At 34.8% G+C, this 16,939-nt stretch overlaps 1 protein-coding gene across 1 annotated transcript in view; it reads right to left on the minus strand.

The window, feature by feature from the left end:
• Positions 1 to 16,939, minus strand: part of LOC150101341 (solute carrier family 35 member F6-like) — a 243,151-nt gene that overhangs the window by 159,820 nt on the left and 66,392 nt on the right. The window contains exon 6 of the mRNA XM_090400695.1: positions 4,619 to 4,698. Within this exon, the coding sequence (XP_090256821.1) occupies positions 4,619 to 4,698 (80 nt within the window). The remainder of the gene's footprint in view (positions 1 to 4,618; positions 4,699 to 16,939) is intronic.

Below are 16,939 nucleotides of genomic sequence, written 5' to 3' on the forward strand. Positions count from 1 at the left end.
AATGTCAATTATACGAATCTCTGTCACCTCCAAAATCTACTTTTAGTGCACTTGTTGTTATGCTGAAATGTTACTCCTGCCACTTAATGCATTCATTTCCAATTATTTACTTGAAGATATATGAAGTGTAACATAGAGTCTTAATTTGTCATTACAGGAGTTAAAAATCAAATGTTAGCTTTAGTTACCGTCGACCCAGGACAGTCTCCCATGATGACCTTGATGAGTCATTATCTGTTGTGAATGCATGAGTATGGTGCATGGATGTGGGGGGGAGGAAGGAAGGTTCACGCTTGATGATGTGATTAGACACTCATCACAAACTATGCTTTGTCTTTACATAATTTACATTGGAGGTGGGATGTGGGGAATGGCAATTAACTTTCATTTGGTCTGTTGTGAGCCACTGCAGATCACTGAATATTTGAGTATTTGATTATAGCTATTTCAAAGTGAATACTGTGTCTACTGCTCCCTTTTATGTTAATATACAGGCAAAAAATTTACAGGCAAAAAACTTGCAATGTGTTGTCAATAGAAGACAAAATAACAATTATTAATAGAATGGAAAAAGGGTAAAACAGTATCTCTCTTATTATGATTTCTAATGTTGGTATAGCCATAGTATTCAACACAAAATACGAGGCTAATCTTCTTGAATGGCAGTCAGTCTCAAGTAGAGTAATGTGGGCAAATATGAGAATGGGGAACTGGACAATGAGACTTATTTGTGCCTATGGTCCCACAGAAGGTTCTACTAAGGTAGAAGTAGAGGAATTTTTTGAGGCTTTAGAAAAAGCAACTGACACAATGAAAAAGGAAAAGTTGGTCCTTGTTGGGGATCTAAATAGTAGAGTAGGAAATGACTGTGAGACATACAAAAATATTTTGGGAAAATTTGGAGAAAAGAGCAAAGCTAATAATAATGGCAAATATCTGTTGGATTTCTGCTCAGGACATGGACTGGTTATTACTAACACCATGTTCCAACATAAAAATGTGCACAAATTCACATGGAGAGAAGAGACTAGGAATAAGAAAAGTCTCATTGACTATGTTATTGTTGATAGTGATGTTTTCTCCCTGGTGCAGGACACCAGAGTGTACAGAGGATTTGAAATTGGAAGTGATCACTATTTAGTCTTGAGCAGGATAAAATTGAATTTCATATTGAAAAGAATAACATGTAAGAAAGTTTTAAAGCGAATAAAAGTTGAGCAGCTCTCAGATGTGAACTGTAGACTAAAATACAGAAATATTATTGAAAAGAAAATGAAAGAGTTTGAGAACAGGAATCAAACCTTGGAGATTCAGTGGCAAACTCTGAAGGAAACATTGATTGATTCTGCCAGAGAGGCATGTGGTGAGGTTGTGTGCAAGGATAAAAAAATCAGAACTCCCTGGTGGACACAGGAAGTTAAAGAGGCAGTGAAGGAAAAGAAGAAAGCATATCAAAAGTTCCTGGCAAATAAGTCAGCTTTTACTCTTACAGAATACAGAGACAAATGTAAGAAAGCTAAACAGTGTGTAAAACTGGCTAAACAAAAGTCATGGGAGGACTTTGGCAAGAATATAGAAAATAAATATCAAGAAGGTGGCAAAATATTCTGGAGGTTGTTGAAGAAGCTTAGGAATGGAGGAAAGTGTGCTGTAAAAGGAATTAGAGATGATAAAGGTGAAATGAAAACAGGAGAAAAAGATATCCTTGAAGTATGGAGTAATTACTTTGAAAAACTGCTAAATGAAACAAGCAGTGATGACAGCACAGTGGTAAAAAACACTGACCAGGCATGCAGTCAGGAATACATATCCATACTTGAAGTAGAAAAAGCCATCAAAGGCTTGAAATGTGGAAAGGCAGCAGGAGTAGATGATATTCGACCAGAAATGCTGAAGTATGGTGGTATAAGAGTCTTACAGTGGCTGCACTGCATAGTTCAGAAAGCCTGGACAGAGGGACGAATTCCCGATGATTGGAGTAAAGCTCTCATAGTACCCATATATAAAAAGGGAAATAAGACTGAATGTGAGAATTACAGAGGTATTTCCCTACTGAGTGTTCCCGGCAAGATCTATGCAAGTATACTTGAGAAACGGTTGAGAAGAATTGTGAAAGAAAAGCTTGGTGAAGAACAAGCTGGATTCAGGCCAAATAGAGGCTGTCAAGATCAGATCTTCACTTTACGACAAATAGTCGAGAAAGCATGGGAATATAACAAAGATCTGTATTTAAGTTTTGTCGATTTGGAAAAGGCATATGACAAGGTGCCAAGAGAGAAGCTATTCAATACGCTGCAGTTATATGGTGTCAATGGGGCATTATATCAAGCAATACTTAGTCTTTATTTGAGTTGTGAGTCAGCAGTTAGAATTGAAGGAAGTACAGGAAGATGGTTTAATGTTAAATCTGGTGTGAGACAAGGATGTACATTATCCCCTCTGTTATTCATTATCTATATGGATCACATTATGAAGGAATGTGGTATTAAACCTGATATCAAAATTGGAGATGTTAATGTCAGCTCTTTGCTTTATGCGGATGATGTTATACTTCTAAATAAATCCGCTAGAAGTCTGCAAGATTCTCTGACTAAATTGAATAGCTGTTGTAATAGATATGGTATGAAGGTCAGCAATAAAAAGACAAAGACAATGAAAATAGGCAGAATCATTGAAAATGTCAACTGTGTTGTGAATGGAGAACCTGTGGAACAAGTAAAACATTTCAGCTACTTAGGCACAATTTTTACTGAAGATGGTAAACTAAATATAGAAATAGACAACAGAATCAGCAAAGCTGGTATCGTGGGAAGTCAATTGAATAAATTCATATGGAATAAGAGAGAAATTAGTCGGAACACTAAATTAGCTGTATACAAGACTGTGTTCAAACCAATTTTAACTTATGGATCTGAGAGCTGGGTCAGAAGTAAAACACTTGACCAAAGACTAGAGACCGCAGATATGAGAGTCCTAAGAAAGATTAGAGGCGTGAACAGATGGCATCAATGGCAATATCATATTAAAAATGAGGATATTAGGAAAGAACTTGACATTGTCAGCATCCAGGAATGCATTAGCAGAGCTAATCTCAGATGGTATGGTCACTTAAATAGAATGGGAGAGGAAAGATTAGCAAAACAAGTGTTCTCTGCCAGGTTGGCAGGAAAACGACCCAGAGGAAGACCAAGATATAGGTGGATTGATACGGTACAAAGTGCCTTAGATGATAGAAATATAAGATCTGATAATGTTGGAGTCTTGACAAGTAACAGACTGATTTGGAGGAAAATTGTAGATAGGAAGTTAGTAATGATGTAATTTTTTCATGTAGTACTGTCATATCCTGTACACCCCTTGAGGGTACATGGCAGGAATTTGATGATGATGATGATGATGTTGGTATAGCAACCATATCTGACATAAACAGCAGAAAAAATGAAATTCTGATGTTTGCTTCCTAGTTAGACACCCTTTGTTTCATATAAAGTGGGTATTCTCATGTATGTTTGATTATGTGAACATTAACAGAATCAACCTTGGTCCCAATTAGTTTGGATAATCGACATCATTCTACTGCAAATTAATTGTTAGTTATATGTTGCTTTATTGTGCTAGGTATGTCTCTTTTTTATTTATGCTAATACAGTCAAATAAAAATGGGAAGAAAATATAATTTTGGAACAGTCACTTCTGTAGAAAGCAGTGACCACTTGAAGGTGGGTGAGGAACTTGATATGAACGTGGGCAAGTGCAACTTCAAAGTACACCACAATCAGAAATCCATACTTCTGATAATCTTTTTTTTCAGATACTTTCATGTTGGTATTTGTAGCTAAAATTTTTCATGGACAAAACAAAACATACTCTATAAGTGAACAAAATTTGAGATGAGGTTTCCACACAACAATGTCAAAGGTTCTTTTGTAAGCAGTGGTGTGCTAGAGCCAGCTCATGCAAGCTGATCATTAAATTTTCAAGAATTCGGCAAGCCACTTGTTAAATGGCTTGCCGAATTCTTGAAGTACATGCTGTAGAGCAGCATGTACTTCAATCCATAATGGCTAGTAGCATTTGACTTATAAGCTTGTATATGGTGACACTGAAAAGCCAGGCAGGATTGCATTTATTCCAACACTTTGTGCTTCCTTTCCCTCCCCTTCTTAACGTCCACTAGCAATTTTACAGGAATATTATTTTTCAACAAACACCTGCATAAGTTTTGCCTGGGCCTCATTATCTTAAGGTAATAGCATTCCTGTGCTTGATATCTGTCAAATATTTTGTTGTATCTAGAATTGTTGTGAAACTAATAAGCTCATTACTCTAAGAAGAATCAGCTCAGGAAAATTAAGCGGATGTTTGCTGATAATGCAATCCATTTATACTTTGGCAGGTTGTAATTCTCACAAAAGGAGAACTTGCATCAGCTTTATTTATTTATTTATTTTTTTAGCATGCCAGTTGTTAAAAATTTACCAGCATACCACTGCTTGTTAGGATATGCTAGTAGTGCTGTAATGATAAAATATGAACAGCAATTTGTTATGACAAAAATATGATAGAGCAAAGCACAGAGCCCATGACAGGTAAATCAAAAAAACTTGGTAGTACTTACAGAAAATATTCCTGTAAAGATTATTATGGATCCACGAAGCATTTGCCAGACAGAAGCATCTACATATATAAGTCCAATACCTAACAGAAATATTATAAGTTTTGGATATTATTTGTGGCATTTCATAAGTAAACATATATTTCAATCCTGCATACTTTTTTTCACTACATGAAAATTAGTAAAAAACTGAAAATATTTCTGATTCAAAACAAAAACTGAGGAGAATAAACAAAAAATATTCAAATTCCAATGCCAAAAAAATTCAGAATAAAAGTTACTATATGAGTAAAACAAAGTAAGAAAATCTGAACACATGGGTGTATAAGATTTTACACTTTAACTGATGAAATAGTAGGTCAAATATTATATATACTAGTAGGATTATATACAAAAAGTCAAGATGTGAAAGTGATAATGAAAAGAATTTCAAAAGATATATTCCTAAAGTTATAAAGATAATGCTTCATCAAATAGAAGCTAGTTTGTACATGATGTGATTACCTGGATTTGTTTTTGGTTTTGTTTCTGTAGGAGAAGAGAAATGAGAAAACATGGCGAGTAATCATAGTAATATCAGAACTAGGGGTTCAAATAGTTTTGAACCAATATAAAATGTTTCTCTCAAAACAATTCAAAAAGAACTTTTTTTTTTTAATCACACAAATTAATAATCACAGATAGGAAATTTTTTGTTATCCTGAATTTTTTTATCTACTGGTATAGCTATCCAGATTAGAACAATTTATTTGTTCCTCTGAAGATATATTTCTGGGTTGGAGCAAAAAATTCCACTCTCAGGAAGTAATGATCAGTATAAAATTCACACATGCACACCAACAGTGTGTGTGTGTGTGTGTTTTATGCACCCCGATGAAGTCTTCTAGAAAGACAAAACTAGTAGTGCCATTGGAAATTAGATATTTTCTATTTTTTCATATACATACATACATACACTGCTTGGAAAGAAGTTAATGGCCACCATAGTTTGAGGAACATACAGCAATGGAACTAGCCTTAATATGATATGATGACTGAAGCAAGCCTACAGGGTATACTTTTCACAAGTGTACAATAACAATCAATGGGAATTTTGGACCATTCTTCCTGCAGACATGTAATGTGGTCCTCAACTGTTGTGGTGCACACATCCCTTGACCACATCCAATGCTCCACTTCATCCCATAGATGTTCAATAGGGTTGAGATCAGGGCTCTGTGGAGGCCAGTCAAGTTTGGTGACATTCATGTTCACAAAGGTGCAGTGTCTTGCTGAAAAACGGACAATGGTCAGTTCCATAGCACGCCACAAAGTAGGAAGAATCTTATGTCCAGAATGTTCAGATACCTCTCGGAGTTCAATTTTCGTGGCACCACAAACAGAGGTCCGAGGCCAAACCAAGAAAAACAGGAATATACCATCATACTATCACCTCCGAATTTCAAAGTTGGGTTACCCACTCTGATAAGAGATGCTCCCTGGGCATCTGACACATCCACATCTGTCCATCTGCTTGGTAGCATGATTCATCACTCCTTACACATCCCACTGTACACACTCTTTGCACCACTGAAGATGATACTGCATGTTGGTTCAGGTAACATGGGACTTGAATAATGCAGTTGTATTATGGAAACCCATGTTGTGAGGCACGGTTCTGAATACTTTGTGCAGATTTGTATTCCAGTCGATGCCTAGAACTCTGCATTCAACAAAACTGGTGGTTTTTACCTATTATCTTTCGTAGCACCCTACAGGCATATTCAATGAGTATGGTGGGTCATCTACTGTAGGTAGCACATTCAATTGGCTCCCTGTACTTCCATCTCAGTACAGTATCTCTGATTATAGATATATATTACAGATATATATTATAGAGATATAGACAAATCTTAACAGATAAATTAATCATTTGTCCGGATATTTAAATTTTGGTGTTAAGCAGACTGCTGGTAATGGTAAAAATTTGGGGGGGGGGGGGGGGATATATATATGTGCGTGTGTGCATACACTCCAAAAATTATGCTATTCTGCCCAAAATTGTGCTGATCACGTCTAAATGAATCCTGAACCAGAGTGAATAACAACAACAATAATGAGGGCTATCAAACTTTGAGAAGAAAATTATAAAGAAAAATATTATTAGAATAAATGAATACTGAAAATTTTAACAGATGGATGTTAAAATTGAAACTGTCATTATTACATAATTATTAAATATAAGATCAGAAGGCATTATATTTCCTCTTGAAGTGAGTTTCTACAGAATAAATTGATAATACTCTTTATATATTAATGAATGTAAAAGCAATAATACTTAATTATAAACAAGATTTTTTTACTCTTCTGTGCTATAGTTCAGCAATGATATTTGGAAAAAGTAAATTCCAGGTTTTATGGCAAGATAGTATTAACATAATTTTCAAATGCTATTTTCCTTAAATGCTCAAATGGAAAAACAGAATACACATACAGCAACACCGTCTTGCGATGCTTCACTTTATGATGGATTTTTGATTATGACCAATGCCCATTTACAAGACACTGCATTTGTTGATATGATTGTTTTCAATCATAACCAAATCCATTTATACGATGTTGCAATTGCTCATACAATGGTTTTAGTGACACGATGCTCATGTGAATCAACCGATGCACAGTTTCCGTGAACTGTTTATGATGTCATTGCTCGATAGACCACATTGTGTTTGATGTTTTGCTGTGAATTATAAACTATTTGCTTAAAGCAATTAAAATTATTAAATTTAGTAACGATGATGTATCCACAACTGAAATAGGCAATGGACTAAACTTACCTTAATGCTACTATCACTACCATTGTTTAAAACAAGGATAGAGTTCTTAGTAAAAATAGCTATGGGCTGGCAATTTGAGATTTAGCCGACCAAATTGTATTCTTAAACCAATATACAAAATGCTGGTACAACATGACAAAATTTCATGCCGCCTGGTGCATCGCCCGGTTAAACAAGACCACCGTTGTTTTCACCAGGGAATAGTGAACAGTGAAAAGTCAGCTACTGGAACAAATATGAAAGCACATCCCCAACTTAACATCACCAGAGTTAAAGATTGGTACTATCAACATAAGAAGCCTGAATGGCAAAGAAAAAATGGAACTAGCTGAAAAATTAGATAAGTACCAGTAGCCATAGTATTATGACCAACACCCATTTATAAGACACTGCATTCGTTGATATGATTGTTTTCAATCACAACCAAATCCATTTATATGACATTGCAATTGCTCATACAATGGTTTTAGTGACATGATGAGCATGTGAATCAACCGATGCACAGTTTCCGTGAACTGTTTATGACATCATTGCTCGATACACCTCATTGTGTTTGATGTTTTGCTGTGAATTATAAACTATTTGCTTAAAGCAAGTAAAATTATTAAATTTAGTAACGATCACGTATTCAACACTGAAATAGGCAACAGACTAAACATACCTTAATGCTACTATCACCACAATTGTTTAAAACAAGGATAAAGTTCTTTGTAAAAAGAGCTATGGGCTGACAATTTGGAATTTAGCTGACCAAATTGTATTCTTAAACCAATATACAAAATGATGGTACAACATGACAAAATTTCATGCCAGCTGGGACGTCGCCCAGTTAAACAAAGCCCCCGTTGTTTTCGCCAGGGAACCAGGACGAACAGCGAAAAGTCAACTACTGGAACAAACCTGAAAGCAAACCCCAACTGAACATCACCAGAGTTAAAGATCGGTACTATCAACGTAAGAAGCCTGAATGGCAAAGAAATGGAGCTAGCTGAGGAATTAGATAAGTATCAGGTCGACATAATAGGGGTGACTGAAACAAAAAAGACAAAAACTGGTGAGATCTTTCAGAGCAATAAATATAAAATGTTATATTCAGGCAATGACAATAAAGGAAAAGAAGGAGTAGCCACAGTATTCAACACCAAATATGAGGCTAATCTTCTTGAATGGCAGGCAGTCTCAAGTAGAGTGATGTGGGCTAATATCAGAAGGGGAATTGCACAATGACACTTATTTGTGTCTATGGTCCAACGGAAGGTTCTACTAAAGTAGATGTGGAGGAATTTTTTGAGTCTCTAGAGAAAGCTACTGACACAATGAAAAGTTGGTCCTTGTTGGGGATCTAAATAGCAGAGTAGGAAGTGATTGTCAGACATACAAAAATATTTTGGGAAAATTTGGAGAAAAGAGCAAAGCTAATAATAATTGCAAATACTTGTTGGATTTCTGCTCAGGACATGGACTGGTTATTACTAACACCATGTTCCAACATAAAAATGTGCACAAATTCACATGGAGAGAAGAGGCTAGAAATAAGAAAAGTCTCATTGACTATGTTATTGTTGATAGTGATGTTTTCTCCCTGGTGCAGGACACCAGAGTGTACAGAGGATTTGAAATTGGAAGTGATCACTATTTAGTCTTGAGCAGGATAAAATTGAATTTCATATTGAAAAGAATGACATGTAAGAAAGTTTTAAAACGAATAAAAGTTGAGCAGCTCTCAGATGTGAACTGTAGACTAAAATATACAAACATTATTCAAGAAAAAATGAAAGAGTTTGAGAACAAGAACCAAACATTTGAGATTCAGTGGCAAGCCTTGAAGAAAACCCTGATTGATTCAGGCATGTGGTGGGGTTGTCTGCAAGGATAGAAAAATCAGAACTCCATGGTGGACAAAGGAAGTTAAAAAGGCAGTGAAGGAAAAGAAGAAAGCATATCAAAAGTTCCTGGAAAATAAGTCAGCTATTGCTCTTAGAGAATACAGAGACAAATGTAAGAAAGCTAAATACTGTGTAAAACTTGCTAAATAAAAGTGATGGCAGGACTTTGGCAAGAACATAGAAAATAAATATCAAGAAGCTGGTAAGATATTCTGGAGGTTGTTGAAGAAGCTTAGAAATGGAAGAAAGAGTGCTGTAAAAGGAGTTAGAAATGATAAAGGTGACATGAAAACGGAAGAAAAAGATCTTCTTGAAGTATGGAGTAATTACTTCGAAAAATTGCTAAATGAAACAAGCAGTGATAGCACAGCGGTAAAAAACACTCAACAGGCATACAGTCAAGAATACATATCCATACTTGAAGTAGAAAAAGCCATCAAAGGCTTGAAATGTGGAAAGGCAGCAGGAGTAGATGATATTCGACCAGAAATGCTGAAGTATGGTGGCATAAAAGTCTTACAGTGGCTGCACTGCATAGTTCAGAAGGCCTGGGACGAAATCCTGATGATTGGAATAGTACCCATATATAAAAAGGGAAATAAAACCGAATGTGAAAATTACAGAGGTATTTCTCTACTGAGTGTTCCGGGCAAGATTTATGCCAGTATACTTGAGAAATGGTTGAGAAGAATTGTGGAAGAAAAGCTTGGTGAAGAACAAGCTGGATTCAGGTCAAATAGAGGCTGTCATAATCAGATCTTCACTTTACTACAAATAGTTGAGAAAGCATGGGAATATAACAAAGATCTGTATTTAAGTTTTGTCAATCTGGAAAAGGCATATAACAAGGTGCCAAGAGAGAAGCTATTCAATACGCTACAGTTATATGGTGTCAATGGGGTATTACATCAAGCAATACTTAGGCTTTATTTGAGTTGTAAGTCAGCAGTTAGAATTGAAGGAAGTACAGGAAGATGGTTTAATGTTAAATCTGGTGTGAGACAAGGATGTACATTATCCCCTCTGTTATTCATTATCTATATGGATCACATTATGAAGGAAAGTGGTATTAAACATGATATCAAAATTGTAGATGTTAATGTTTATGTTATACTTCTAAATAAATCCGCTACTAGTGTGCAACAGTCCCTGACTAAATTGAATAACTGTTGTAATAGATATGGTATGAAGGTCAGCAATAAAAAGACAAAGACAATGAAAATAGGTAGAATCGTTGTGAATAGAGAACCTGTTGAACAAGTAAAACATTTCAGCTACTTAGACTCGATTTTTAGTGAAGATAGTAAATTAAATATGGAAATAGACAAAGAATCAAGAAAGCTGGTAAGATAGGAAGTCGATTGAATAAATTCATATGGAATAAGAGAGAAATTAGTCAGAACACTAAATTAGCTGTATACAAGACTGTGTTCAAACTAGTTTTAACTTATGGATCTGAGAGCTGGGTCAGAAGTAAAACACTTGACCAAAGACTAGAGACCACAGATATGAGAATCCTGAGAAAGATTAGGGACGTGAACAGATGGCATCAATGGCAATATCATATTAAAAACAAGAATATTAGGAAAGAACTTGACATTGTCAGCATCCAGGAATGCATTACCAGAACTAATCTAAGGTGGTATGGTCACTTAAACAGAATGGGCGAGGAAAGATTAGCAAATCAAGTGTTCTCTGCCAGGTTGGCTGGAAAACGACCCAGAGGAAGACCAAGATATAGATGGATTGATAGGGTACAAAGTGCCTTAGATGATAGAAATATAAGATCTGGTAATGTTGGGGTCTTGACAAGTAACAGACTGATTTAAAGGAAAATTGTAGATAGGAAGTTAGTAATGAGGTAAATTTTTCATGTAGTACTATCATATCCTGTACACCCCTTGAGGGTACATGTCAGGAATTTGATGATGTACACATATGACTGCTTAAAAACATTATTATACTATTACAACTTCTACAAGTAAAAAAAAAAGTCAGTGATTCACTACACGATAGTGGTCTGAAATCTAATGTGTCGTATGCCCATATATACACATGTACAAATATAAATATATATATTTATATTTGTACATGCCTGTGTACCTCTGTGGAAATGGCGTTTATCTTAATTGCTAGGATGCCAGAAGAAAAGACTGTTCTAAGTTCAGCAGTAGTTGCCAACCAGAGAAACTTTTTCTAGGAATTTTTTTCAGCCAGTCCAAAGTTTGTCGCAGGCAAGTGAGATCCCCTTTCTGGAATCTTAAGTTTTAAGCCCTGCAATTCAAGAAAATTTATCACATAATCAAGTAATTTCAGGCAATAATATATAATACTAGTGTTAGGGACCATAAGATGACAGCAATTGTCTGTCCCATTCTCCTTCCTAGATGCCTTTGGATCATTGTGCTTTGGCCATATATTGGCAATAGCTGTTTTGAGAAAAATAATCTGTAGACATTCTTCTTGAAGAGCTGGATATCAGTCTTTGGGGAATACTTCAAGAGAAAGTGCTCTTCCACACAAGAACTAAAGCAGATTGAATGAAAGATGAGCAGAAAGTTTTAATGAATCAGCAAATGAACTGTAAAAGAATGTTAGGCAGCTGTTTCTCATATTGATGTAGGTTTAACAGAAATGTAAGCAAGATGGATGCAGGAGGAGGAAAGAGGTTGTTGGCCAAACTGCCCTCTGCTAGACAGCATGAATAGTTTTTAAGAGAAGTTTTTGGTGCAACACACCAAATACAAGATCAGTAAAATTCTAACGTAAGCAGATCAGGGATTTATACAAAATTAATATCATCCTGTGACAGACAGGATGATATGTTAACTTCTGCCTAGGAGAACAAAAGAAATCTATTTTCTGCCATCATAATGGCAAGTCAGGACTGGCAGACCATGCTTTGGACATACCTTCACACAGGATTAAATAGAAGAAACCAGTTTGTTATACAGAAGTCATTACACAAGTCACAGAGAATATTTTTCAAGTCAGCAACAGCTATGAAACATAGTCCTAACCTCAACAGGTATAACTGAGTTAATCACTCAAAATTTTGAGAGACATTCATTTTAAGATCAATTCCTATCTAACATCATGTAAACAAGACGGATCACTTTTCAACTTGCAACAAACAGTTGTGCTCTGAAAATGCTGGTGGAATATAATATAGTGAAATCTTTTTTTATTATTATTCATAGTTTTGGTGTTGTGTAATACTGTAAAAATATCCAGACAGTGAAGCCATTTTACCTGGGGACATGTACAACTGACTTCCTTCTCTACTGTTTATAATATATATCAGTTTTCCACTTGGTAACTCAGACCATAACTCCATCCAAGTTCTCTTTACCATTAAACATCCTTCACACAACGATTCTCAGTCTCATGACGTTAATATTATGTTACATGAAAAATTCCATGTTTGGTCTCATAGCATGTAAAAAATTGATGATTGCTGTTTATCAAAAATGTCGATGTTAATAAGATTTTAGCTGTCACATGAAATTATCATTTATTAAAAGAAGATTTCTCAGGAATTTATTTCTAAAGCAAATTTTACAATTTTTATTTTTTTAGTTTCTAAAAATCATTTTCAACCAGATTATGGTAACAATTTGAAACTTACTTATCTAAATTTAGATAATGTTCAAAACCAAGCAAACATAATCCCATAAAAATGTCCTCAATGATTCCAAAGAAACTAACAATCACAATTTTTTTTCTGAGGCAGCAGTAAGTTTCATTGATAATAAAGTAGATCTTGAAGACTGCCACCTGATTTCGATTCTGACTGCTCTGTTCAAGAACTTGATTATCAGTCTGAGTCTGAAAATGATGCAGGAAAAAAAAAAGTCTAGAAGGTCTAATAGAGAAACACACTGAAAAAATAAAATAAAATAAAATAAAAATGGAAGAAAATGATCCATCAAAAAATAAAATATATATATATTAAAAAAAAAAAAAAGAGGCAAGAATTGAAGCTAAAATTTCAAGGCAAATAAAGAAATTTTTGGCAAATCTCTGGAGCACTAAGCAACAAGCAGCTACAATAAACTGCCTAATGAAATAAAGGCTATAGCATTGGACTATACTTTTAGAAAAATAGTGAGAGACTACCTCATAGGACTAAATAATGCTGACTTTTATTTTAAATGCATATTATAGGAAATTACTCTAAATGTTATATATGATATTATATCTCAATTATATGCTGTATGTAATGTGTATTCTCATAGATACAGTAACTGAATTTTAAAGTGACTATCACCTACATTTGTACTTTTACAGTTCCTTCTAGCCTATTTCCATTTTCTGTTGTTTATTCCTAAGTCTTTTCTTTAAACTATCAATCTCTATATTACCACTTGAACAGTAATTGTAGGATATTTTTTTATAATATACGGTTTATTACTTTTTACTATCGCTTGTATTATCTAAATAATTGTTGCATCACTACCGTATTATATTTTCATTTGTATTACTTCTTCAGTGTTAATAAATTTTCAAATTTCAATTTATCAAAATCAGTAAACTGCAAAAAAAACATGCAAATATTGCTATGGTAAGAATTTTCCCAAAGAGATAAGAATGTCAATTTTACAACATTTTTGGAAGGCTGATTAGATTATGCTAGATAAAGAATTTATTCTTTGACCTACAAAAAGTGTCTCCTACAAGAAGTTAGAAGTGAGTTCCACAATACTACAAAAAGATTCTAAAAATTAAATTTACTACTTGAATATTGAAAAGAAAAGAACAAAACTTCAGTATGCAAACATTTTGTTACCACCACTTTATGCATTTCTGGATGCTGCTAATAAATAATGTTTGTTGGAGGTGATAAGAGAGAAAGAGAAACTACACATAATAAGAGAGATCCTGGGTATTTCAAAAAAGTTAAAGAACATATAGGAAAATTCCCCATGCTGGAATCATCATCATCAAATTCCTGACATGTACCCTCAAGGAGTGTACAGGATATGATAGTACTACATGAAAAATTTACATCATTAATAACTTCCTATCTACAATTTTCCTCCAAATCAGTCTGTTACTTATCAAGACTCGAACATTACCAGATCTTATATTTCTATCGTCTATTGCACTTTGTACCGTATCAATCCATCTATATCTTGGTCTTCCTCTGGGTCATTTTCCAGCCAACCTGGCAGAGAACACCTGTTTTGCTAATCTTTCCTCACCCATTCTGTTTAAGTGACCATACCACCTTAGATTAGCTCTGCTAATGCATTCCTGGATGCTGACAATGTCAAGATCTTTGCTAATATCCTCGTTTTTAATATGATATTGCTATTGATGCCATCTGTTCACGCCTTTAATCTTTCTCAGGACTCTCATATCTGCAGTCTCTAGTCTTTGGTCAAGTGTTTTACTTCTGGGCCAGCTCTCAGATCCATAAGTTAAAACTGAGTTGAATACTGTCTTATATATACAGCTAATTTAGACTAATTCTAATTCTGACTAATAAGCTAATTCTGACTAATTTCTCTCTTATTCCATATGAATTTATTCAATTGACTTCCTACCATACCAGCTTTGTTGATTCTGTTGTCTATTTCCATATTTAATTTACCATCTTCACTAAAAATCGTGACTAAGTAGCTGAAATGTTTTACTTGTTCCACAGGTTCCCCGTTCACAACACAGTTGACATTTTCAACAATTCTACCTATTTTCACTGTCTTTGTCTTTTTAATGCTCACCTTCATACCATATCTATTACAACAGTTATTCAATTTAGTCAGGGAATCTTGCAAACTTGTAGTGGATTTACTTAGAAGTATAACATCATCTGCATAAAGCAAAGAGCTGACATTAGCATGTCCAATTTTGATAACATGTTTAATACCACTTTCTTTAATAATGTGATCCATATAGATAATGAATAACAGAGGGGATAATGTACATCCTTGTCTCACACCAGATTTAACATTAAACCATCTTCCTGTACTTCCTTCAATTCTAACTGCTGACTTACAACTCAAATAAAGCCTAAGTATTGCTTGATATAATGCCCCATTGACACCATATAACTGTAGCGTATTGAATAGTTTCTCTCTTGGCACCTTGTTATATGCCTTTTCCAGATTGACAAAACTTAAATACAGATCTTTGTTATATTCCCATGCTTTCTCAACTATTTGTAGTAAAGTGAAGATCTGATTATGACAGCCTCTATTTGGCCTGAATCCAACTTGTTCTTCCACAATTCTTCTCAACCATTTCTCAAGTATACTGGCATAAATCTTGCCCGGAACAACACTCAGTAGAGAAATACCTCTGTAATTTTCACATTCGGTTTTATTTCCCTTTTTATATATGGGTACTATTCCAATCATCAGGAATTCGTCCCAGGCCTTCTGAACTATGCAGTGCAGCCACTGTAAGACTTTTATGCCACCATACTTCAGCATTTCTGGTCGAATATCATCTACTCCTGCTCCCTTTCCATATTTCAAGCCTTTGATGGCTTTTTCTACTTCAAGTATGGATATGTATTCCTGACTGTATGCCTGTTGAGTGTTTTTTACCACTGTGCTATCACTGCTTGTTTCATTTAGCAATTTTTCGAAGTAATTACTCCATACTTCAGAAAAGATCTTTTTCTCCCGTTTTCATGTCACCTTTATCATTTCTAACTCCTTTTACAGTACTCTTTCTTCCATTTCTAAGCTTCTTTAACAACCTCCAGAATATCTTACCAGCTTCTTGATATTTATTTTCTATGTTCTTGCCAAAGTCCTGCCATCACTTTTATTTAGCAAGTTTTACACAGTATTTAGCTTTCTTACATTTGTCTCTGTATTCTCTAAGAGCAATAGCTGACTTATTTGCCAGGAACTTTTGATATGCTTTCTTCTTTTCCTTCATTGCCTTTTTAACTTCCTTTGTTCACCACGGAGTTCTGATTTTTCTATCCTTGCAGACAACCCCACCACATGCCTGAATCAATCAGGGTTTTCTCCAAGGCTTGCCACTGAATCTCCAATGTTTGGTTCTTGTTCTCAAACTCTTTCATTTTTTCTTGAATAATGTTTGTATATTTTAGTCTACAGTTCACATCTGAGAGCTGCTCAACTTTTATTCGTTTTAAAACTTTCTTACATGTCATTCTTTTCAATATGAAATTCAGTTTTATCCTGCTCAAGACTAAATAGTGATCACTTCCAATTTCAAATCCTCTGTACATTCAGGTGTCCTGCACCAGGAAGAAAACATCACTATCAACAATAACATAGTCAATGAGACTTTTCTTATTCCTTGCTTCTTCTCTCCATGTGAATTTGAGCATATTTTTATGTTGGAACATGGTGTTAGTAATAACCAGTCCATGTCCTGAGCAGAATTCCAACAGGTATTTGCCATTATTATTAGCTTTGATCTTTTCTCCAAATTTTCCCAAAATATTTTTGTATGTCTGACAATCATTTCCTACTCTGCTATTTAGATCGCCAACAAGGACCAACTTTTCCTTTTTCATTGTGTCAGTTGCTTTTTCTAAAGCATCAAAAAATTCCTCCACTTCTATCTTAGTAGAACCTTCTGTGGGACCATAATCACAAATAAGTCTCATTGTCCAATTCCCGATTCTGATATTT

Source organism: Typopeltis vanoorti, chromosome 11 (assembly GCF_054136105.1).
Source record: "Typopeltis vanoorti isolate ZY-2024b chromosome 11, IOZ_Tvanoo_1.0, whole genome shotgun sequence".
NCBI lineage: Eukaryota > Metazoa > Arthropoda > Arachnida > Uropygi > Thelyphonidae > Typopeltis > Typopeltis vanoorti.